General features: G+C 43.7%; 1 protein-coding gene across 1 annotated transcript in view; it reads right to left on the bottom strand.

Moving 5' to 3' along the window:
* The window catches only part of LOC124803015, a 625123-nt gene that overhangs the window by 522374 nt on the left and 78094 nt on the right, over window positions 1–24655 (bottom strand). The window contains exon 6 of the mRNA XM_047264121.1: window positions 20710–21148. Coding sequence (XP_047120077.1) covers window positions 20710–21148 — 439 coding nt within the window. The remainder of the gene's footprint in view (window positions 1–20709; window positions 21149–24655) is intronic.

Raw genomic sequence — 24655 nt, 5'->3', positions numbered from 1 at the left:
TCGCGCAGAGCCACTTATGAATGCACTTTGAGGCACAATGTTAAAACAGCAACTAAAAAGGACAACACTCCAAAAGGCACATTAACAGGCAAGGGATTAAAAGAAAACAGCATAATCAAATGTCCTTAGACAGGTTTGTCAAGTGGATAAAACGAAGAACGCGAGCAGCTGCTCCTGGGTCATCCGCTAAAATTTCATCCACAGTACATGGCAGGCCAAGATCAATGCGCAGTGTATTAAAAATCGGACAGGGCGTTAAAATGTGGCGTACCGTCAGCAATTGCCCACATGGGCAGAACGGCGCCGGCGCAGCCGTCAGCAGATGGCGGTGGCTGAATCGGCAGTGTCCAATCTGTAACCGGGCCAAAGCGACCTCCTCCTGCCAAGAAGGGCGTGAAGAGGTCGTCCAAGCCGTGGGGAGAAGTTTCAAGGCTCGAAGCTTGTTTTCAGTAAATGTAGACCAATCGGCATGCCACAGCAATAAAATGTGCTGATGAATGACCATGCTAAAATCAGATGAAGGCCCACAACAAGAAGCTGTCCGAAGCTGGAGGACCGCAGCCTTGGTCGCGGCATCTGCAGCTTTGTTCCCTGGGATACCGACATGGCCAGGAACCCACATAAAGGCAACCGGACAACCGTTGTCCGCCAGCTGCTGAAGGGAGCATTGGATCCGGTGCACGAAAGGGTGAACCGGATACGGATCACTGAAGCTCTGGATGGCGCTCACGAAAGCAGAGCAGATGACATAAGCAGAATGTCGGTGGCGGCGGATGTAAAGAACGGCCTGATAGAGGGCAAATAGCGCAGCTGTGAAGACCGAACAACGGCCATGAAGCCGGTATTTGAAACTGTGTGCCCCGAAAATAAAAGAACACCCAACACCGTCATTGGTCTTAGAGCCATCTGTGTAAATGAAGATCGTATTAATGAACTTCGAACGAAGTTCAACAAACTGTGAGCGGTATACCAAAGCTGGGGTAACCTCCTTTAGGAGCGAGCTGAGGTCAAGGTGAACGCGAACCTGAGCCTGGAGCCAAGGTGGCGTTTGGCTCTCACCCACTCTAAAGGTTGCAGGAAGTGGAAAATCAAGTTGCTGAAGGAGGCGACGAAAGCGAACTCCAGGGGGTAGCAGGGCAGATACATACAACCCGTATTGACAGTCGAGAGAGTTGTCAAAAAAGGAACGATAAGACGGGTGGTCGGGCATTGATAATAGCCGACAGGCATACTGACAAAGCAATATATCGCGCTGGTAGGTTAGTGGCAATTCACCGGCTTCAACATGAAGACTCTCGACGGGACTAGTATAGAACGCTCCGATCGCAAGACGTAACCCCCGATGTTGTATAGAGTTGAGGCGGCGTAAGATGGACGGTCGTGCAGAGGAGTATACAAAGCTCTCATAATCCAGCTTTGAGCGGACGATCGACCGATATAGGCGAAGTAGGACAGTTTGATCCGCTCCCCACGATGTACCGCTGAGAACACGGAGGACATTTAGGGCACGGGTACAACGGGCAGCCAAATATGACACATGTGGAGACCAGTTAAGTTTCCTGTCAAATGTAAGACCTAAAAATTTTGTTGTCTCCACAAATGGGAGAGCAACGGGACCGAGATGTAAGGACGGTGGGAGAAACTCTTTGTAGTGCCAGAAGTAGACACAGAGTGTCTTCTCGGCAGAAAAACGGAAGCCACTGGCGACACTCCAGGAGTAAAGACAGTCAAGACAACGCTGAAGACAGCACTCCAGGAAACACGTATGCTGCACGCTGCAGTAGATGGTCCACAAAAAGGGAGCCTGATACATCAGCTGGGAGGCAACCCATTATTGGATTGATCACTACGGCGAAGAGAACGACGCTCAAAACTGAGCCCTGTGGCACCCCATTCTCCTGGCGAAAGGCGTCGGACAGGACAGAACCCACATGTACCCTTAACTTTCAATCCATTAAAAATGCACGGGGGGAAAAAGAGGGAGGCGGCCGCGAAGGCCCCATGTACGCATGGTGCGGAGAATGCCCGACCTCGAACAGGTGTCGCAAGCCTTCTCCAAATCAAAGAACACAGCCACTGTCTAGCACTTCCACAAGAAGTTATTCATAATGAAGGTCGACAAGGTAACCAGATGGTCAACAGCAGAGCAGCGCCTACGAAATCCACATTGTACATTGGTAAGTAGGCATCGAGATTCGAGCAGCCAAACCAAACAAGAGTTAACCATTCGATCCATCACCTTACAGACACAGCTGGTAAGGGAAATGAGTCGATAACTGGAAGGCAAGTGCTTGTCTTTCCCCGGCTTAGGAATCAGGACAACAATAGATTTGCGCCAGCATGTGGGAACATGGCCCTCAATCCAGACGCGATCATAAGTACGAAGAAGAAAACCTCTAACCGCAGGAGAAAGGTTCTTCAGCATCTGAATATGAATAGAATCAGGCCCCGGAGCAGAGGACTGTGACCGGGCAAGTGCACTTTCGAGTTCCTGCATGGTGAATGAGGCATTATAACTTTTATGATTCGAGGAGCAGAAGTTAGGTGCCCTTGCCTCCTCTGCCTGTTTTCGGGGGAGGAAGGCAGGGTGGTAATGAGCGGAGTTCGAAACCTCTGCGAAAAATGGGCCGAAGGCATTGGAGACATCCTCAGGGGCCACAAAGACGTCATTCGCGACCGTCAAGCCAGAAACTGGTGAGCGGACCTTAGTGCCAGATAGCCGGCGCAGGCTACCCCAGACAACAGAAGGAGGAGTAAAACTGTTGAAGGAGCTTGAGAAAGCAGCCCAGCTGGCTTTCTTGCTTTCTTTAATAACACGACGACACTGCGCACGCAATCGTTTATAATTAATACAATTCGCCATTGTAGGGTGGCGTTTAAAGGTGCGTAAAGCATGTCGACAAGCACATATAGCGTCTCTACATGCTGCGGTCCAGCAGGGGACCGGTACGCGACGTGGAGAAGAGGTAGTACGAGGGATGGAATATTCAGCAGCAGTGAGAATGACTTCCATGAGGTGTGCGACCTGACTATCGCAGCTTGCGAAATTTTGATCCTGAAATGTCGCCCTGGAAGATAAGAGCCCCCAGTCTGCTTTGGAGATGTTCCAGCTAGTTGAGCATGGAGATGGGGTATGATGCAGGAGATGGATAACACAAGGAAAATGGTCGCTCGAATATGTATCAGAAAGAGCGTACCACTCAAACCGACGTGCAAGTTGGGTAGTACATATAGAGAGGTCTAAATGGGAATAGGTGTGAGTTGTGTCCGAAAGAAAAGTAGGGGCGCCAGTATTGAGGCAGACAATATTGAGGTGGCAGAAAAGGTCTGCTAACAGGGAGCCTCTCGGGCAGGATGCTGGAGAGCTCGAAAGGGGATGGTGGGCATTGAAGTCTCCAGTCAACAAAAATGGTGCAGGTAGCTGAGTAATAATTTGCATCATGTCCGCCCTAGTAACGGCAGACGACGATGGAGTGTAAACTGTACAAATGGAAAATGTAAAAGTGGGGAGAGTAATTCAGACGGCAACTGCCTGCAGATCGGTGTGCAATGTGATGGGATCAGAGTTAGATATCATCCAGGACCAGCAACATAACCCCTCCATGAGCCGGAACACCTTCCACAGGGGTTGGGTCAAAACACACAGAGGTATAGGGTGCCAAGTCAATACGATCGCATGGGCGTAGCTTCGTTTCCTGAAGAGCTACTACGAGCGGACAGTGCAAGCGTAGCAGCAACTTTAAGTCCTCTCAGTTGGAGCGAATGCTGCGAATATTCCAATGAAGAAGCGCCACTGTGAGAAGAAAAAGGAGAAGCAAGAAGGGGTCACCTCGAAGGCCGCTGAGGGCCTGGCTTCGAGCAAGCACTGCTGCCGCTATCAATAGGCGGAGAGCCATCGTCCATTTATTCAATAGGTTTGTTGGCCACCATGTTAAAATGGTTGGGAGGGGGAGCTTCCTCCGCCGGTGAATGGCCAGATGTTCGGCTACCAGCGGTGCGGCCAGGCAAAACGGAGAACGGCTTGGGGCGGCAACCACTGGGTGGCGCAGGAGAAGAATTGCGCCATGGCGGAGAAGGAGAACTTTTCTTCCTATGAGCCTTCTTGGAAGGTCGTTTAGTTGAAGTACTGGTCGATGGTTAGGAGTTCGGGGTACGTAAGAAGTTTTCACGGGCAGTTCCTTCTTGAAGGCCCGTGCTTCTGACTTCTGGGTCTTAGTCTTGCCAGAAGCTGATGAAGGTGCTTGTGTCTTAGGGGTGACGGGAGGAAGAGGAGACGTTGACCGGGCGATCTTAGCACTGGCCAAACGGACGACCGTAGCGCTAAAGGTCAGATCGCATGTCTGCGTCGATACCTCCCTGGTAGGCCGAGAAGAGGTGAGGACGGTACTGTATTTCCCCGCTGGGAGCAGCGTGGGCTTCCTACTAGCAAAAAGCTTGTTAGCAGCCAAGGTGAACACTTTCTCTTTGACCCGAATTTCCTGTATACAGCGTTCATCCTTGTAGATGGGACAGTCGCGAGAGGGCACTGCATGGTCACCCTGACAGTTCACGCAACGAGGAGACGGAGGTGGACAGTCACGCTGCCACAAGTGACACATTTAGCCGCATTAGAACAAGACTGGCGGGTGTGGTTAAAATGTTGACACTGGTAGCAGCGCGTAGGTATCAGGACATAGGGGCGAACAGAAATAACCTCATAGCCTGCTTTGATGCGCGACGGCAGCTGAACCCTATCAAAGGTCAAGAAAAGTGTCCGAGTCGGTATAAGGTCATTGTCGACCTTTTTCATGACCCTATGGAGAGCCGTCATGCCCTGCTCAGCGAGGAAAGACTGAATATCCTAGTCAGTCAATCCGTCAAGATATCTACTAGATACCACACCATGCGATGAATTCAAAGTGCAGTAAGCCTCCACCCTGACAGGGAACGTGTACAGGAGTGTGGCCTGAAGGAGTTTTTGTGCTTGAAAGGTGCTCTCAGTTTCCAACAACAAGGTACCGTTATGCATCCTGGCACAAGACTTGACAGGTCCGGCTATGGCATCTACACCCTTCTGAATAACGAATTGGTTGACAGATGAAAAATGCTTTCCGTCCTCAGATCTAGAAACTACGAGGAACTTTGGGGCAGGCGGTAGTACTTTTGTCACTGGTGGCTGGTCAAGTTTCCATTTTTGGGCAGAAGTCGAGAGAGAAGAAGAAGAGAAATCCATTGCGGATGAATCCCCCATGACTGCCAGCGTCTCCGACAGCGTGCTCCTTCCTTGTGGGGACCCTCTCAGAGGGTGCTCCCGCCTTAGGTGAATGTTTACAACACAGGTCACACCTCCCGAGAAACCGACGGAGGGACCAATCAGCATGGTCGGAAGGTGTCAGCTCAGGCAATCACCCCTCCCTGGGCCCGCCCTTTACCAGGGGGTACACACGGGCCCTATTTGTCTATCCAGGACCCGGAATTACGCTTTACCCCATCACCGGCTACGCGTGTGAACGTGTGGGTCAGCCTTCAGGCACGCCCAGGGAGGAAAGAAGAATAGGGAAAAAAAAGGGAGAGAGGGAGAGAAAGGACAGACTGTCTCAAACGCCGAGGCGGAGTCCATAGGGTGGACAAGAAGGGAAGAAGAAGAAGGCAATGTAAAAAGTAAGGAAGACAGTGAGAGAGGGAGAAGGACAAAGAAAGGAAACAAACAAAGGAAGGAAGACACCAGAATAAGAGAAAAACCAAAATGACCACAAATGTAAGTCGTTGAACTGTCCATCTCCGGACGAACGCGCAAACTACCCCCTTGAGGGGGGAGTGACTCCTTTTAGTTGCCTCTTACAACGGGCAGGAATAGCTTGGGCCTATTCTTACCCCGGACATGCAGGGGGCGCAATCATTCTACTGGAGCTCCATACATAAATGGAAAGGGAAGGGGAGCACCATCTGTCATGCTCTTCATAGTGGTTTGTACAGTATAGATGTAGATTGCCCTGATCTATAATATCTTAGAAAACTTTTAAACCATAAGAGATCAATCATCCCATAGACATGGAAGTCTCTCTCTCTCTCTCTCTCTCTCTCTCTCTCTCTCTCTCTGTGTGTGTGTGTGTGTGTGTGTGTGTGTGTGTGTGTGGGGGGGGGGGGGGGGGGGGGGGGGGCGCGTGCGCGCGTTTTTGGCAGGTGATTATATTTATTAATCCCAGTTGCGTTTTTATGTTGTTAGGATATCCCCGAAGTTTTTTATTCAACAGTATTGTTACAGAAGAAGCTGAGGAGCACTGTGGTGTAGTGGTGATGATACGAAACTGTTGCACGGAGGGTCCCGAGTTCAAAACTCACCTGGACTGTACAATTTTAATTTCTATATTCAGTTTGAGTAAATTCTAGTAGTATCCACAAATGTGAACAACCATTGTACTGGAATGTTCAGTAGCTGTATATATACTGTATGTGTTCTGGCTGGAGGCGGTTCACTCCGTGCTCTTGTATGTGCAAGTGCTGAATAAACCTTCGGTAAGTGAAGTTAGTGTTTGTCATTCATCTACTTACACCTTCTTCTACGTGACATTATTCTGGTGGAGGCATCGGGTATTGGACCTTGTGATAGCGAACATTATCGACAACACAGTGGCTCCCATCAGGCCACAACACAGTCAATGTTTATGTCACGAGAAACCCGAGTTCGAGCAATATTCAACAGATCACACTCTATCAGAGACAGAAGAAAAAGAGGACGTTCGGATGACAGCAACTGTCTGCCACCACATGAGACATCCTTCCGGGTTCTCTGGTGATGATGGCCTAGATCCAAACAAGTGGCTGAAGGTATATGAGCATATAGCCAAATTTAACAAATAGGATGACACCATGTGTTTGGCTAACTCATTTTTCCTTGGAGAGCACTGCCAAACAATGATATGAGAACGAGGAGAAGTTCACAACCTGGGAAGTATTTCAGGTGGAAATGCGCAAGTATTTCGGTGAAACACCACGACAGAAGTGCAAGGCTGAAGATAAATTAAAGTGCAGGGCACAGCGACCAGGAGAAACTACAGCATCTTACCTTCAAGACGTTTTGGAGCTGTGTAAAGTAGTGGATCCTAGAATGAAGGAGGAAGATAAGGTTGCCCGTCTCATGAAGGGTGTTGCTGAGGACATGTATCAAGCCCTACTCCTGAAGGTGGTTTCAACAGCAGACAACTTCATAAAACGATGCCAGTATATCGAGACAATGCATTAAAAACTAATTACAAGCAAGAAGTTTGAACGGTTTCCCAACGTCGTATCGATGTCTGTGATGGAGGAAGCAACTGATTTCACAAGTGTTCTTCGTCAGATAGTGAGAGAGGAAGTTCAGAAGGCACTTGGATAGCACGGCGAGCAAAAAACCGAGATGCTTCAAGATGTCATAAGGGAGGAAATGGAACAGACATTGAACTCAATCTCTCATCCTTCATTTCCCTTTAAAACGGTGAGAAAGTCGAGACCCAGGCGAAGTTACGTTTCTACAATGCCGCATAAGGAACCTGTTCGGGCACCAAGGAGGCCTGACGTCTGGAGGACCCAGGATAACCAACTAGTATGTTTCTACGTAGACGACTGGGACATGTGGTGCGCTACTGTCGAGAAAGGCGGTGGATATTTGATAACGCCCACACTAGAAGACAGCATACCGATCTTAGCCGATGCCAACTCTGGGACAACAAAGATGAACAAGATGATGTGGGTGCAGGACAACATAGGTTACCATCACCGCAAGCTAGCTGCTGGAGAGGAGGCTCTCCAACACGCCTATCAAGGTCTCCATTGCTGTTTAGAAGCTCCAGCAGATCATCTAGCCATTGCAATCTGGAAAACTAAAGGGTGCACCCTTCCTTTGAGGGGGGTTGCTGAAGAAAAAATCCTCCACTGTCGATCACTACAAAAACGATAGGAAACTACGTCGATATCCTCATGGATGGACAACCAGCCCAAGCTCTTCTGGACTCTGGAGCATCATATTCAGTCATTTCGGAGAATTACCTTCGCCAGTTGCAGAAAACCGTATTCATCGACAGCAAAACATCTCTGCTGAAGGTAGCTAATGGGAAATATGTAAAACCTACAGGAAGTACCATTCGTGTGGGTATAAGAGGCCATACACAGCCCTTAGAATTCATCATCTTGCAAGAGTGTAGTCGTGATGTCATTCTCGGATGGGACTTTTTGAAAGCTTCTCAGTCAGTTATAGATTGTGGTCGCTCAAAGACTATGCTAGATGAGATTAGATACTGTGGACAGGAAGGTGCGCATCCGAGGGTGTGCAGACTATTTGTGCTGGATGAAGTGATCATTCCTGCAGTCAGTGCTAGAAAGGTAACTGTCACGTGTCATGCCATGCATCAACCCATGGATCTTGTAGCGGAATGTAAGAAAGCATACCACTGAAGAATAATTTGGTCATCACAGCTTCTGTCGTCTTGTTTAAGAATGGATTCAGTGAATTGTGGGTAGTCAACTGTCACCAAGAAGCACAGATCCTTCCAAGATGCATGTGCATAGCAAATGCTGAGCCATTAATTGCATAATAGCTGAGTGTCACAGAAACCTCCGATGCCAAGTCTGTGGGCACTACCACTACGAGACATGACTTCTAGCTCGACTATCACCAGATCTCACTAAGGAACAATAGGAGAAGCTACTTGCCATTCTTCAAGAGTTCTCTGAATGCTTCAATCCACAGGTGAAGAGCAAATTAGACAAATCGACGGTGAAGCTCCGGATTAGCAGTGGAGACCATCAGCCAATAAGCCAGAGAGCATACTGTGTGTCAGCAACGAAACATCGAATAATTCCCGACGAGGTAGAGAAAATGATGAATGAATGTCATGTGACTAGGGCCTCCTGTCGGGTAGACCATTTGCCGGGTGCAAGTCATTCGATTTGACACCACTTAGGTGACTTGCATGTCAATGGGGATGAAATGATGATGATTAGGACAACACAACACCCAGTCCCTGCGCGGAGAAAATCTCCGACCCAGCCGGTAATTGAACCCGCGCCTTAGGGTTGACATTCTGTCGAGCCGACCACTCAGCTACCAGGGGCGGAGAGAGAAAATGGTGAAGAATGATATCATTCAGCTCGCAAAGCCCATGGTTGTCATCAGTGGGCCTCGTCAGGAAGAAAGATGGCAGTTGGCGCATTTGTGTTGATTACAGGAAGCTTAATAAGATAACTAAAAAGGACGTTTACCCTCTTCCACGAATTGACAATACACTAGATTGTCTGAATGTGGCTAAGTTTTTCTCAACCATGGACATGTACTTGGGATACTGGCAAATCGAAGTAGATGAGGCTGATCATGAGAAAACTGCATTCATCACCCCTGATGGCCTGTATGAGTTTAAGGTAATGCTGTTTGGTTTGTGTAATGCACCAGCAACTCTTGAACGGATGATGGATAGTCTTCTAAGGCAGCTGAAGTGGACGATGTGTCTTTGTTATTTAGATGACATTATAGTGTTCTCAGAGACATTTGATGGGCATATAAAAAGACTGAGGGCCATTATTAAGTGTCTTCAGCAAGGCAGACTGAAACCTAATCCAAGAAAGTGTCTCTTTGGAGCAAAAGAAATCAAAATACTTGGACAACTTGTGTCACAAAAAGGTGTGCAGCCGGACCCAGAAAAAGTGAGATCTATAACGGAATTTCCTATCCCTAAAAGTACTAGAGATGTGAGAAGCTTCTTCGATTTATGTTCTTATTACCATCGTTTTATCAAAGACTTTTGTATCAAAGCCAGGCCACTCCAAGGGTTGTTAAAAGCTGATGCTAAATTTATCTGGGGTGGTGTTCAACAAGATTCTTTCGATGTGCTGCGAAAAGCTCTGAGGACTGACCCTGTACTTGGTCTGTATGATGAGGGATCACCTACAGAACTACACACAGACGTCAGTGAGTATGAGATCAGTGCTGTTCTGGTGTAAATTTTGGACGGAAAAGAGAAGGTTACAGCCTATACTTCTAGGACACTTACAAAAGCTGAGAGAAACTACTCAACTACAGAAAAAGAATGTCTTGCTGTGATCTGGGCCACGTGCAAATTTTGACAGTATCTCTATGGAAGGCCATTCACAGTTGTTACAGACCATCATTCACTTTGTTTGTTGACAGGTCTTAAGGATCCAACAGGACGACTCGCCATGTGGGCACTACGTCTTCAGAGGTACTACATTACCATAGACTACAAAAGTAGAAGAAAACACCATGATGCCGACTGTCTCTCAAGAAACCCTGTGCAAGACCACAAGACTTTGATGAAGATAGTGACTGTGTCACTGCACTCCAGGATCTCTCTGCTGAGCAGAAGAAGGACGCCAAGATGTCTCAACTTATGCTTGCCTTAAATCGGTCATAGGATGTGAAAGGACTATTTAAGGTAGTTAATGGATTACATTGCAAGAAAAACTCTGATCTGTTTGGAAAGAGGTGGCTAGCAGTGATTCCTAAACATATGTGCTTCGATGTTGTACAGAAATTCCATGACACAGGATATTTAGGATTTATTAAGACATACGATAGAATGCACAAGAGATTATTCTGGCCAGGTTTATTTAGGAGTGTCCGTCACTTTGTGTCACACTGTCGAGAGTGCCACAGGAGAAAGGCAGTTCCTCAGAAACCACCTGGCCAACACATACCAATTCCACCAGCCGAAATGCCTTTCCAGCGCATTGGGATTGACCTCCTTGGACGAATTCCAACATCTGCTAGTGGCAATAGATGGCTTATTGTTTGCACTGATTATCTGACACTCTCTGCTATTACAAAAGCCATGAAAACAGCCGAAGCATTCAAGGTAGCCAAATTCATAGTGGAAGACATTGTATTAAAACACAGTGCCCCAAGGTCGTTAATTACAGATCGAGGGAAAGTTTTTCAATCAAATCTTGTGACAGAGATAAACTGTCGCTGCAACGTTGCTCATCACATGACGACTGCCTACCATCCGCAAACTAACGGGCTTACTGAAAGCCTTAATAAGAGCTTGGCCGACATGCTATCAATGTTCATCAATGTTGAGCAAAGGAACTGGGATGAGGTGCTACGTTTCGTGACATTTGCCTAAAACATCGCCAAACAAGACACCACAGGATTTACATCTTTCCTGGTGCAAGAGCATGAGGTGACTAAGAAGATGGATACTGTGTTTCTGTTACATCCTGATGACGTGGACGACAACTACATCAGCCAGGTGTTAACCAGAGCTGAGGAAGCTTGGCAGTTAGCTCAACTCTGCACGCTGCAGGATCAAGAAAATAATCACCGAAAGTATGACGCGAACCACCGCCCTGTTTTCTACCAGCTTGGTGACCTCGTCTGGATTTTCACTCCAGTTTGGAAGGTTGGTCTCTCTGAGAATCTCCTCAGGTGCTACTTTGGGCCTTATAAGGTTGTAAGACAGTTGTCTGATGTTACTTATGAAGTTGAAGATTTCGACCCCAACACAAGATGATGAAAGGTCAGAGATACGGTCCACATACTTCGAATGAAGCCCTATAAGGATCCTGAAACCCAGGGCAAATTCGAAGCTCCAGCGACAGGCAACAAATAGAAAGGTGACAAAGAGCATAGCGGCAAACAAAGTTCTAAGAAGATCACCGCCAGGGCAAGATTCAGTCATCGGGAGTCGGAGTATGCAGGACTGATGACTTGTTCCCGGACTAGGATGACATAACACCGACATGCTCTTCTCGTAAGGAGGGAGCGATGTCGCAAAGCTGTGTAGCACGGTGGTGAAGTGCTTATAATACTAAACTGTTGCATGGGACGTTGTGAGTTCAAAGCTCACCTGGACTGTATAGTTTTAATTTCCATATTCGGTTCGAGTACATTCTAGAAGTATTCACAAATGTCAAGAATCATTGTACTGGAATGTTCTGTAGTTGTATATATACTGTATGTGTTCTGGCCGGAGGCAGTTTGCTCTGCGCTCTTGTATGCGCAAGTGCTGAATAAACCTTCATCAAGTGAAGTTGGTGTTCGTCATTCATCTATCATCTAATTACACCTTCTTCTACATGACAATATATAACTGGCACTGCTAAGAGTTTCCTACAACTTCCACATTGCTGCCAATGGGTTACACACAATGCTGGTGACTACTTTGATGGTCAGTAAAACTTTGAAACATGTATCTATTTTGTACAAGTTGTAAATAAATAGTTGCCACTATTAAAGTTCCAACCCTCGTATAACCACTATATGATTTTTTCATCAAGAATAGCTAAGCTTTCCCTGGTCATAATTTTTTTTTTTTTTTTTTTTTTTTTTTTTTTTTTTTTTTTTTTTTTTTTTTTTTTGAACATGTGGTTAGTTAGAATCCCCTATGCACAGCGTAAATTGCAGCAGCTGAATATTTCTGACAAGCACAATAGCACAATTGTAAATTTCACTGCTGTGCACCGAATATTTCGAGGATTACTTGGCACTCTAACTTTTCTATAGAAAAGCATGTTAAATGTGAAATTGTTCAAGAACTCACTTTGTACTTTTTTCTTTTTCTTCTTTTGAAGGACAAATATACTTTTTGCCAGCTTTATTGCATACTTGTAACCCATCAAAGAACTAAAATAAATATCAAAAACTGATCTTGAAGCTTGGGCTTTTTTTTTAGCATGTGTTGCCCTTTAAGATATACCAAACACGAATGTGCATGTAAAATTTTAAATGATGGCGTAAATGGCTGGTCTTCTGAGCCTGAAATTTTTCTAAGTGGTTGGCCTGAAGTGTTAGGTTTAGAAAGAGTCAAACGCTCCACAATTTAAGAATAAGAAATTCATCGTAATTTTTACACGTAACATAATTTGTCTTGTGTAAAAGGAAATTTACTTTGGAAGTAACACTTCTGAAACAACCATTCACAACATTTTTATGTGGCCAGTTAAAATTCAAACTATTGTGACATCAAGCTCATCAAAAGCAGCTTGTTGTTACAAAGTATTGCGCAGTCTTCATCCTAAAGCCTTTGCACTGTGTTCTTGTAAATAGTTCATTTTCTTTGCAACTAATTTATGTTTTACTGCTGCAATATTATTCTGCAGTATTGGGTTAAAGTCAACTTCTTTGTTAACGTATCTGTTATTACCAGCCAAAATTACAGATATTTAAATGAAAAATTCCTGGGGATTTCCCAGTTCTCCTGGAGCATATGCACCCGGGATACTAATACGTACTTTCTTTAGTGGTTGCACTATATATGCTTGTCGTTTTTTGTGTGTTTCATCATGGCCAGTCCTCCACAGGAACTGTCAGCTACTCAGATTGTTTAGTTTCGGGCACAGTAATGCACCAACTCATGAAGACACTGACCAGGCTACTAGCTGCACACACAAACACAGCAACACCACTCCCAGCACCTCAGTACTGCCACAGCAAGCACACCTGCTTTCTTACTGTCATTCCTTCTTGTTTGAACTACTTGGAGAACACTGAAGTCTCGGGTTATATTCCCAATGAACATCTTTCGAATTCCAACTGTTTCTAGTGCTCTCAGATGCTAGGTTAAAGTAGATCCACACAGCTTGGAGTTCACTGATGTTCCTAAGAGCTGGGAGGTCTCAGATAGCTGTTACATCTGACTGCAGAAGTCACACCTAACTACCATCCAGAACCTACCATTTCCTAGAACGTCAGTCAACTCCTAGCTGTGTTGGGGTGAACTAACTTATTATATATGGTTCATTCCAAATGCTGTGCAGATTGCATAATGCAGCTTGCAGCTCCATTGCACTGTCTTTGATAAAAGAATGTTCTATTTGAGTACACTAGTGAATGTCTAGTCACATTTCAGAAACTGAAAGATGTTTTATTGAGCGATCACTGATTGGTTCATTTTGATCCCACCAAGCTAGTCTTACTGACGGTTGATGCATTATTTTATGGGACTGGTGCTGTTCTCTCGCACCGAGTTGGATCATTGAGAAAGACAACTGCCTTTGCATCCAAACTTCTAAAAACCACGATACAACTATTCACAGATTGGTAGTGAAGCTCTTGCTATTGTGTCACCAATACTTCTATGGCAGATAATTCTACTTGGTGACGGACCACAAGCCTCTCACTCATTGTTCAGCCCTTCAAAGCCAGTCTCTCCGTGCATGGTGCATAAGTTGCAACACTGGTCTCTGCTCCTCTCCAATTACCAGTTTGAAATTGTGAACATGCCAACAACTAAGCATTCAAATGCTCTTTATTGTCTACCAGTTGGCACTGATTTTGCATTCGACACCTCAGAATATTCTTGTTTCCACACTAATATCATTCTGAACAATAAAACACTTCATGGCTTTCCCATCAAGCTCTGACGAATTGCTCAGACAAGAGCTGCAGACCTCAACCTCACAATTCTGTTGCTCTACCTCAGCACCAGTTGGCCATATTCAATAAGTAGATTAGTGGTCCAGCACTAAGCCACTATTTTGCGCATCGGCATAGCTTATCAGTCCAGCAAGAGTGTCATGCTGCTATATACAGATGTGGTTGTGCTACGTCTGCTTCAGAAGGAAGTTGCTTGCCTTCTCTATCAAGGCCATTAGGGCACTGTATGCACTAAAAAGCTTGCCCGACACCATAGTACATGGGTTGGCATGGAAGCTCGAATAGAACAATTCACTTCACAATGTCCAGCATGTGCAGAACAGTAGGCGTTTCTGCCACATACATTTTTCAACTGGCCAAGTCCAGCTCCCCTTGGCACCATCTGCATATTGACTTTGCAGGTTACTACTGGAATTCCCACTGACTTACTGCGGTAGACATTTTTAGCAAGTTTCCTTTTGTAGCACCCATGCAATCCACCAAGCAGCTAGCACTATCAAGACTGATGTCGATCTTTCGTATGATCGCTAACAGAAGTGTTGGTTTCGCACAATGGACCCCAGTTCACATCGGCAGACATTAACAAGTTTTGTTATGCCAATGGAATCAAGCATGTGACTGACTGTACTGTTACACCCTCAATCCAATGGTGAAGTTGAACACTTCATCAGAACAATCAAGCAACACATCAAAAAGTTACACGTCTCCCATGTGTGGGAGCAAGCTATAATAGGTCTTTTTCTTGTCCTGTTGTTCCCTGCCATGTGACACAAAATTGCCAGCAGAGCTGTTGCATGGACACTGACACAGGACATTGTTTCAGCTGCTGCATCCTCCACAGCATTCTAATTTAATGTGCATGATTTGGTCATTTCAAGAGTTTCTATTGTGTCACCAATACTTCTATGGCAGATAATTCTACTTGGTGACGGACCACAAGCCTCTCACTCATTGTTCAGCCCTTCAAAGCCAGTCTCTCCGTGCATGGTGCATAAGTTGCAACACTGGTCTCTGCTCCTCTCCAATTACCAGTTTGAAATTGTGAACATGCCAACAACTAAGCATTCAAATGCTCTTTATTGTCTACCAGTTGGCACTGATTTTGCATTCGACACCTCAGAATATTCTTGTTTCCACACTAATATCATTCTGAACAATAAAACACTTCATGGCTTTCCCATCAAGCTCTGACGAATTGCTCAGACAAGAGCTGCAGACCTCAACCTCACAATTCTGTTGCTCTACCTCAGCACCAGTTGGCCATATTCAATAAGTAGATTAGTGGTCCAGCACTAAGCCACTATTTTGCGCATCGGCATAGCTTATCAGTCCAGCAAGAGTGTCATGCTGCTATATACAGATGTGGTTGTGCTACGTCTGCTTCAGAAGGAAGTTGCTTGCCTTCTCTATCAAGGCCATTAGGGCACTGTATGCACTAAAAAGCTTGCCCGACACCATAGTACATGGGTTGGCATGGAAGCTCGAATAGAACAATTCACTTCACAATGTCCAGCATGTGCAGAACAGTAGGCGTTTCTGCCACATACATTTTTCAACTGGCCAAGTCCAGCTCCCCTTGGCACCATCTGCATATTGACTTTGCAGGTTACTACTGGAATTCCCACTGACTTACTGCGGTAGACATTTTTAGCAAGTTTCCTTTTGTAGCACCCATGCAATCCACCAAGCAGCTAGCACTATCAAGACTGATGTCGATCTTTCGTATGATCGCTAACAGAAGTGTTGGTTTCGCACAATGGACCCCAGTTCACATCGGCAGACATTAACAAGTTTTGTTATGCCAATGGAATCAAGCATGTGACTGACTGTACTGTTACACCCTCAATCCAATGGTGAAGTTGAACACTTCATCAGAACAATCAAGCAACACATCAAAAAGTTACACGTCTCCCATGTGTGGGAGCAAGCTATAATAGGTCTTTTTCTTGTCCTGTTGTTCCCTGCCATGTGACACAAAATTGCCAGCAGAGCTGTTGCATGGACACTGACACAGGACATTGTTTCAGCTGCTGCATCCTCCACAGCATTCTAATTTAATGTGCATGATTTGGTCATTTCAAGAGTTTCTGACAGAAAAAGGTGCTGGGAACTATCACAAAAGCTTTGGGCTGCTCTTTCTATGTTGTACAGGGTCCCCCTGGGCTGAAGGAGTGATATCAGAATAAGGTTCATTTGTGTGGGCTGCGTTTCCTGCCATAGGTTTTACATTTGCAGATTTGGTGCCCAAGGAGTACCCTGCATCCTCAGCCACCTTTGCCTCCATTGCATCCCACATCTCCGGCGCTAGTCGGGCAGCGAAAGGAGCTTGACACAGTGCTGTCATTGTCACCGTAGTGTCGGCAGCCCCAAACACAGGAGGGAGACCGCTTCACTCTGCTGTATTCTGGTGGCCTGTCATGGATCCTTTGATCACCATTGCATCTCCGCTGACAGAAGATGACACTTCATTCCTGGTGTAGGTGCGCACCCTATGGCTGGTTTTTCGGCCAATGATTCCAGCTATTTGCAAGGTGAATGACAGGATGCGGGCAGGAGCTTGTTACCGACTGAAGTTCCACCTCCTGCCCTCTCAGTGGCACCTGCACCCAGACCAGCCCCCCCTCCCCCCTCCAGTGCACGCGTGCCATCATTTCTGACAGCACCAGTATATGACTGATGACAGCAAGGAGTTTGGGGAGGGGGGGGGGGGGGGCTGTGGTGCTGTGCGCTATCAATACCACGACACATGAGTTCATGCTCAGAAGTTGGTAGTTACCCACATAACTCCACTGCTAATCTGTGGCCAGTTCTCAGACACATCCAATGCAGCCAACACTGAGACACACACACACACACACACACACACACACACACACACACACACACTGAATCCAATGTGGCCAGTGCCGCTACAGAGCTGACTTAAAAGGACGCTGCACTGACTTGGAGTCAGTGTGTTAGTAGAGTTCTGTCTGTGTAGTCAAGGTGTTGTCACTTGTTATTGAGGATATCGAACAAGCCGATCTTAAGGACTCACATTGGATTGTGCTCTGGATATACTATTATTTAATTTAAGTAAAAGAAGTTTCTTAGACACTGTGGGGTATGTATCTCATTATTTTGCTCTCTGTCTTAGAACACACCAACTGCTTAACATCGACCACTGGAACAAACAAATACTTTCTCCAGCAAATATTCTTTAAACAGACTGTATAATACATGTAACAAGGACTAGTCAAGGCAACAACATTATATTGTTCAAAATATTGGTAATTAAATAAGTGAAATACATAAGAAAATGTATTAAGTCTCCTTCCAATATGTTAGTGGTAAGTTGCAATGGGCAACTGGAGGGCTCCATTGTTGTTTATTATCCCAATACAGGATAACATGGAAGATATGACCATGGAAATTTTTCTGGTTGCCTTTTGTAAACGTGACTATGTAATAGAACAAACAGTTCAACAAAGCTTTTGAACAATTTTATTAACAGAATTCCAACACCAACTTAGCATGGCATATTATTGAGTTCTGCTGGCCACTGGCAAGAGAGCAAATGACAATATGCTGTATTTAAGCAATTATAAGGTGAAGTTTTTTCCCCCAAATTCGTCATTCCTAAAAATACAAGGTTATCTTATATTCGCAGACTAAACTATTGCTCTTTATATTAACAGTTTTTCATTGTTTAATAGAGTATATAGGGGCTGTCTAACATTCACAGAAGATGCTTTGGCTATTGAGAATTTTTTTGAAGAATTCGGAAGAGCAGGGATGGGCAAATGATACTCATGTTTAAACACACTCAAGATTTCCAGATACACTGAAGTGCTTGATACAGTATCAATACTGCTCAAACAGTCACATGACATTTGGCTTTAGCAACAACAGTGCAAGATATACACGAGAAACTTTGAACTAGTTATTACAATAATCTAGTGCTCTGCTTAAAATTTGACAATTTTGTGAAACATAAGTGGAAATAGTAGGTTTGGAATAAAAAGTTCTATACCCTGTATGGATACCACGTACAAACATTATTGCTGCTTTTTAAGTAAAGATAACATTCAACAGTTGAAATATTGTCCTTCAAAAACCAGTACTTGAGTCAGAGCACAGATCAACATTTTATTCAATTGTGATAGACTGTAATGATTTAATAAGTGGGTTCCAAATGAGAAATTTGGTCACTGTTCACATATTAGAATACTCGGTAAAAATGTCTCCAACTTATAATCAGGCTTAGAACATGATGATACATTCAGATGAAACAAGACGGAAAATTAATCCAGAATGAAACATCTAACAAACAAAATAAATAATATTAAACTGACTACCTGGTGGTGTGAGAATAAATTACAGTGGCAAGACCCATCGTGGAGATAGTACCAACAGACGTCAGTACATTACAGGTCAAATGAAAGAATGAGCATTGGACTGAATCATGATTGTGATCTTTAATTTATGTATTAATTGCTGTTGTTGCATTTGACTTCCACCGGAGAAGATATTGCAGTCCTTGTTTCACACAGTTGCTCAAGCACAGGAGGGGGAACAGTAATACCAAAATGGAAGAGAGCAAGATGAATACGAGGTGGGGAGTTGTGAGCGAGCAGCAAATTCTGTCTTGTTGCCAAGCATGAGAATCTATACCGCATACTTTGGGTTTTAGGGACATCTACCATGCTTAAACCGTCGTTTGTCTGCATCCACTTGCAGTCATAATTTAAAAAATTGGACAAATACTCAACAACAGGATTCATTTCTGCAGGAGATGGTAAAACTCTAGATAGTCACCAGTGGTGTACTTATGTGTTTTGTGTCGCAATGTTGTGGATGCTCACTGTGACACATGACGGGAACAATGGGGGGGGGGGGGGGTGAGACAGCTGCTGGTCCCTTGCAGCGAATGGAAGAACAGCGGGCAGATGATACGTTTGGAAGCAAGACACATTGTAACATTCTCATGACAAATTTGGTATGTAGGACATTCACAACAGAGAGGCATGATCGTTAATATAGAGAGAATCTCTTCATTTGTGCTAATATTTGTTTAAACAAAGATTGGTACGAAATTATAGTATTTAGTAATACATAACATGCAGTTGGGCCAGTCAGTGCAAGAGTTCCAATCATTGCATGTTGGCAGGAACTGTTCACCAGAATGTCAACTAACTGTCACTTAAGAGCTGTGCGCATGCACGTTAGAGTACTTCTCTGTTAGTGGGGTTTTTCTGACAGCATCTGCAAACAGAATGAGATTTTCACTCTGCAGCGGAGTGTGCGCTGATATGAAACTTCCTGGCAGATTAAAACTGTGTGCCCGACCGAGACTCGAACTCGGGACCTTTGCCTTTCGCGGGCAAGTGCTCTACCAACTGAGCTACCGAAGCACGACTCACGCCCGGTACTAACAGCTTTACTTCTGCCAGTACCTCGTCTCCTACCTTCCAAACTTTACAGAAGGTTCGCAGGAGAGCTTCTGTAAAGTTTGGAAGGTAGGAGATGAGGTACTGGCAGAAGTAAAGCTGTGAGTACCGGGCGTGAGTCGTGCTTCGGTAGCTCAGTTGGTAGAGCACTTGCCCGCGAAAGGCAAAGGTCCCGAGTTCGAGTCTCGGTCGGGCACACAGTTTTAATCTGCCAGGAAGTTTCAGCATCTGCAAAATTTACTGACACACCAAATAGTATTCAACAGTCACAGCTCCTGCCTAATGATGACAAAACAGATACCTCAGAAAAGGTGAGGTTTCTGTGACTTCATAAAATGTGATAACCTATCACTGAGTACCACTCACAGGTAGAATGTTTCACCTTTGACTCTTAAATTAACTTCAGTCACCACTGAAATTAAACTGACAGTTAAAAGGCGAAAGGTTCCTCAAGTAAATAAAATGTAAGATCCAGGACCATTTCAATAGATACAGCATCAGAAAATGTTTTACTCAGCTCTGGTTACAAGTCAATCACCTACTGTAAGGAATATATTATCAGAACACAACCTTCAGTGGCTAATTAAAACTCTGCCACATCACATGCCAAGCTACATTCTATAGTTACGGTTAACAGAACAATCAACTGCTGAAATCTGACTAAATCAGTGATTCATGGAGCCCAATGTCAATGAGATGAAAGTCTAAGGCCACAAATCCCACATCTATTTATTAACAGACAGCATTAAAATTTTAATATTGATGTGGAATGCAATATAACATGGAAATTCATATTCCACCCTGAAAACAAAGTGAATAACAACAACATGAAAATACATATTTCACAAGGAAAATGAACAACAACAACAACAACAACAACAACAACAACAACAACAAAATCCATATTGTTAATTCTAATAATGTTCTTACATGTACCTTAATAGGCAGAGCTCGAACCCGCTTGCGGTATGTAGTAATGCCACACACATAGCAACAATAGTCATGTGTGTTGTAATCACGACGGTCAGCAGGAGGTCCACTTTGTTCCAGACGCCTCCACTGTGCTAACAAGGAATGGTAGCAGAAGGTGCAGACAAGTGCTGAGCCATCTTCTCGTAACTGTTCTGCATTAGGTGGTGACACATGACGGAGGAGGAATGGAAAGAACGGCGCATTACGACCCTGTGGCCGCCCATAGAGAACACGAGCTAGAGTGAGGTCAGAGTGCAGTCCACACAGAAAGCAATAGATGGAGCTCCCCGATGTAATAGAGCGATCTGTTATATGTGTTGGTCCCAATGGAACTGGGGAACTACTTGTACTAGGTGTGTCACCATTCCAGCATCCACTGCCCAATGATGTGGGTATATCGTACCTGTTGGCAGCATTATTACAGTAAATATCAAATTTTTTAAAAACCCTAGAAAATATGAAGTCTTAAAATATACATAGAGGCAAAGTGTGGCAGATTAATAAAATGTAGGAATACTCTGTGAGTCAAAATTTAAGATTTGTGTGAGAATGACTTGACTGTCAGGTAAGAGTTTTAATTATTAAAATAACTCAAAGCATAAATCTCCCAATAATCTGATGGATTCTGTTCTCCATAGAAATCTCCCTATTTCTTCTTCTCTTCACTCTTGCTTACCGTCATGTTCTTCACTCTTTTCCCAATTAGATTTGAAGAATAAACTTTAGAGACATGAAGTTCAACATCCAATCTAATCGTCACAATGGCTGCAGTCTGTGTGAATCAAGACATTCTTCATACCAAATGATTTAAATATTTTCCACTAAAGCTACATAATTATCATGAAATCCTACGTACACTCATCATGTAAATCATAAAGAACATTACAAAAATCTTTAGTTACAGGGTGTACATGTGGACAAGCAAACAAATTCCTGGATTTCCCACTTAGAAATGTACCTTTTCCCAAATGATACTACATTTTTTTACACGTTAAGTGCCAATATACTTTCCCTAGAGCTGTAAAACTTATCAGTCTTTGAATGGTGAAGGTTTTATATGCCGGCATAGAACATTCCGGCACTTGAGGAAACTCAACCGGGCAAAAAACAACGCATTTTGGAAAGATCTTGGAGCGTGGCAATATTTACACTGCATGTTTTCGTGTTACAAAAGTATAAACATGAATTCCACCAACCACAGCACGGCAGCTTCCAAAGCACTGAAATTCGGATTGAGATACACTTTCGTCAGTCAATCATATCTCATGTCATGTGATCTCGTCAGCTAATGACAGCAGATATTCAGAGTATTTGACACATGATGTAGTCGGCCAACAGCAACATCACTGTTAAGTAGCACAAACACATAAAGAGAAAAAATTAATCGTTTAAATTACTATACATACAGTATATCCACAAGGAAAGCTAAACTTTCACATATAATATTGGCAATCAAAATTTTTTTGCTGTTTTTTTTCTGAAGGTGTGGTTTGGCAGAATCCTAAAGCACCATCTTAAATTGCAGCAGCTCAATATTTCTGGCAAGCACGATTATAAATTTCACTGTTGTGCACCATACGTTTTGTGGGTTACCTGGATGAATACATGTTCTGTCGAATATCTCCACTTTTCCATAGTAAAGACAATTACATGTGAAATTGCTCAAGAACTAGCTTCACACGTTTTATTGAAGGATAATTTTACTTATGCCATTGTCACTGCATAATTTGTAATCTTTGAAAGAACAAAAATACATATGACAAACAAATCTTGAACTTGGTCTTTTTAAGCATGTGTTACCTTTTTAACATATATCAAACACAAATGTGCCAGAAAAATTTTAAATAAGCATAAATGGCTGGTCTTCCAAGCCTGAAATTTTTATATGCGACTGGTCCTCAGTGTTGAGTGGAGAGTCAAACACTACAAGATTTAAGAAATTCATTGTAAATTCGTACAGTAACATAATTCATCTTGTGTCAAAGAAAGCTTACTTTGCAAGTAACACTTCTGAAACCATCCGCAATATTTTTCTGCGACCAGTTAGAAATGTAAACAGTTTTGACATCATACTCATAGAATTGAGACCCACGAGAAAGACACATCTAAATCAGATTGTTGCTACAAACTATTGTATAGTCTTTGACACAGTTCATTATTGACAGACACTTGTGTGCGCACTGTGTTTTGTTGCTGTAAATGGTGTATTTTCTTTGCAAGTAAAGTTGCTGTTATCCTCTTGTTTATGTTTTATTATTGCAGTATTATTCTGCAGTAATGGACTAAAGTGCAATTCTCTGTTAGAGTACCAGTTCTTACCAACCAAAACTGGATGAAAAAAAATCCCAATTTTTTCTGGATTTCCTGGTTGTCCCTGAGTGTATACACTCTGTACTTACAAATAATTACTTACGAATAACACATTAACTTTGACATTAAGCAGACTGTGGTAAAACATACTTTTTACACTACAACAGTATAGCAGTATTCAACAACAACAGCGATGAACAATTAGCACTAATCCAAGCAACAATAAGAGACTATATCTGTTAACTAAAATTAAATGTAGCAAATTATAGTAAGTTAAAAAACCAATTCCTATGTATCATTCATTCTCAACAGTTATCAGATGTTTTGCAGTACTTTCACAATCTTGGAACCAATGCATGACACACCACATTTAATTAATCTTTGATTTATTTACACGCACAGTGCCTTGGAATTGGAAACACATACTGGCAAGTCAAAACATTAGAACAGCTGGAGAGGGATTCCGCCTTATGCAAGACAGAAATAAGAAGAACTGCAACATTCATAAGATGATTATTATGACACCACTTAACAGGTTGTTGGTTTACCTTCAGATCATAATACAGCAACGATGGCATAGACCTGACAAGACCATGGTAGATATCTGCATATATGTGACCACATGTATAGACAGGTCAATATAATTCCCACAAATTAACGAACAAGTAGTCTGTGAGTACAGAGCTGGCGCACAATACCATCCAGATGTGTTCCATCAGGTTTGGTCCAGGCATATTTGGTGACCAAGACATCAACAAGAGCTTACTATCACTACTTGAACACGATGCTGTCCTTGTGTCAGGAAAGCTGTCATCGTCATTTGAAACAATATCAAGCACGAAATAATGCAGGTGATCACAATAAGGTTCAAGTATTCCACAGCTGTCATGCTGCCATCAGTTATTGCCGCACATTTCATGTAAATCCAGATGAAAGTCCCTCACAGCACAAACTTTCCCAACTGTCCTATGTTCATGGCGAGGACAAATTTTCAAGCAGCTGTTTGCATGGATGACACAATATCTGGACACAGCTGTCAACCCACCTCTACGAGAAATGAGAGTCATCTGAGCAGGTGACATGTTTCTATTGATCAGCAGATGAATTTCAATGATCTCACATCCACTGACACTGTAATTGATGATGTTATTGCATCAATGAGGAAACATCTAGCAGTCATCTGCCGCAAACCCACATGTTCAGCAACGTGCCCTGAACCAAGTGCTCTAAAACACTTGTACCTACACTAGCATAGTACTCTGTCATCAGATGTGCTATATAGATTGCTGCTTTTCCTGCTTTACAGAGCAGGAAAGCCTCCAACCTACACATTCTGTGAAGAGTCATGGATGTCCAACACCTTGTCACCTACTTGTGCTTTCATCATACTTCAATCTAGGGGTCATGTGTGACTATTTGTGTGGTCTACAATACCTCTTTAGGGAGCAAACAAACTTCTAATTTCTGCTTAATAAAACCAGTACCAGTAGTATAAAAGCAGAATACTCCACATGCAATGAAAACTCAGAAATAAGATGTTCATTATTTATTGTGTTTCCTAAACGATCATTATTGTGTTTCCTTAATGACAATGTCACAT

This window comes from Schistocerca piceifrons, chromosome 6 (assembly GCF_021461385.2).
Source record: "Schistocerca piceifrons isolate TAMUIC-IGC-003096 chromosome 6, iqSchPice1.1, whole genome shotgun sequence".
NCBI classification, from domain to species: Eukaryota; Metazoa; Arthropoda; class Insecta; order Orthoptera; family Acrididae; genus Schistocerca; species Schistocerca piceifrons.
Note: the sequence above shows the minus strand (reverse complement) of the source record. Positions and strands in the feature narration are given on the sequence as shown.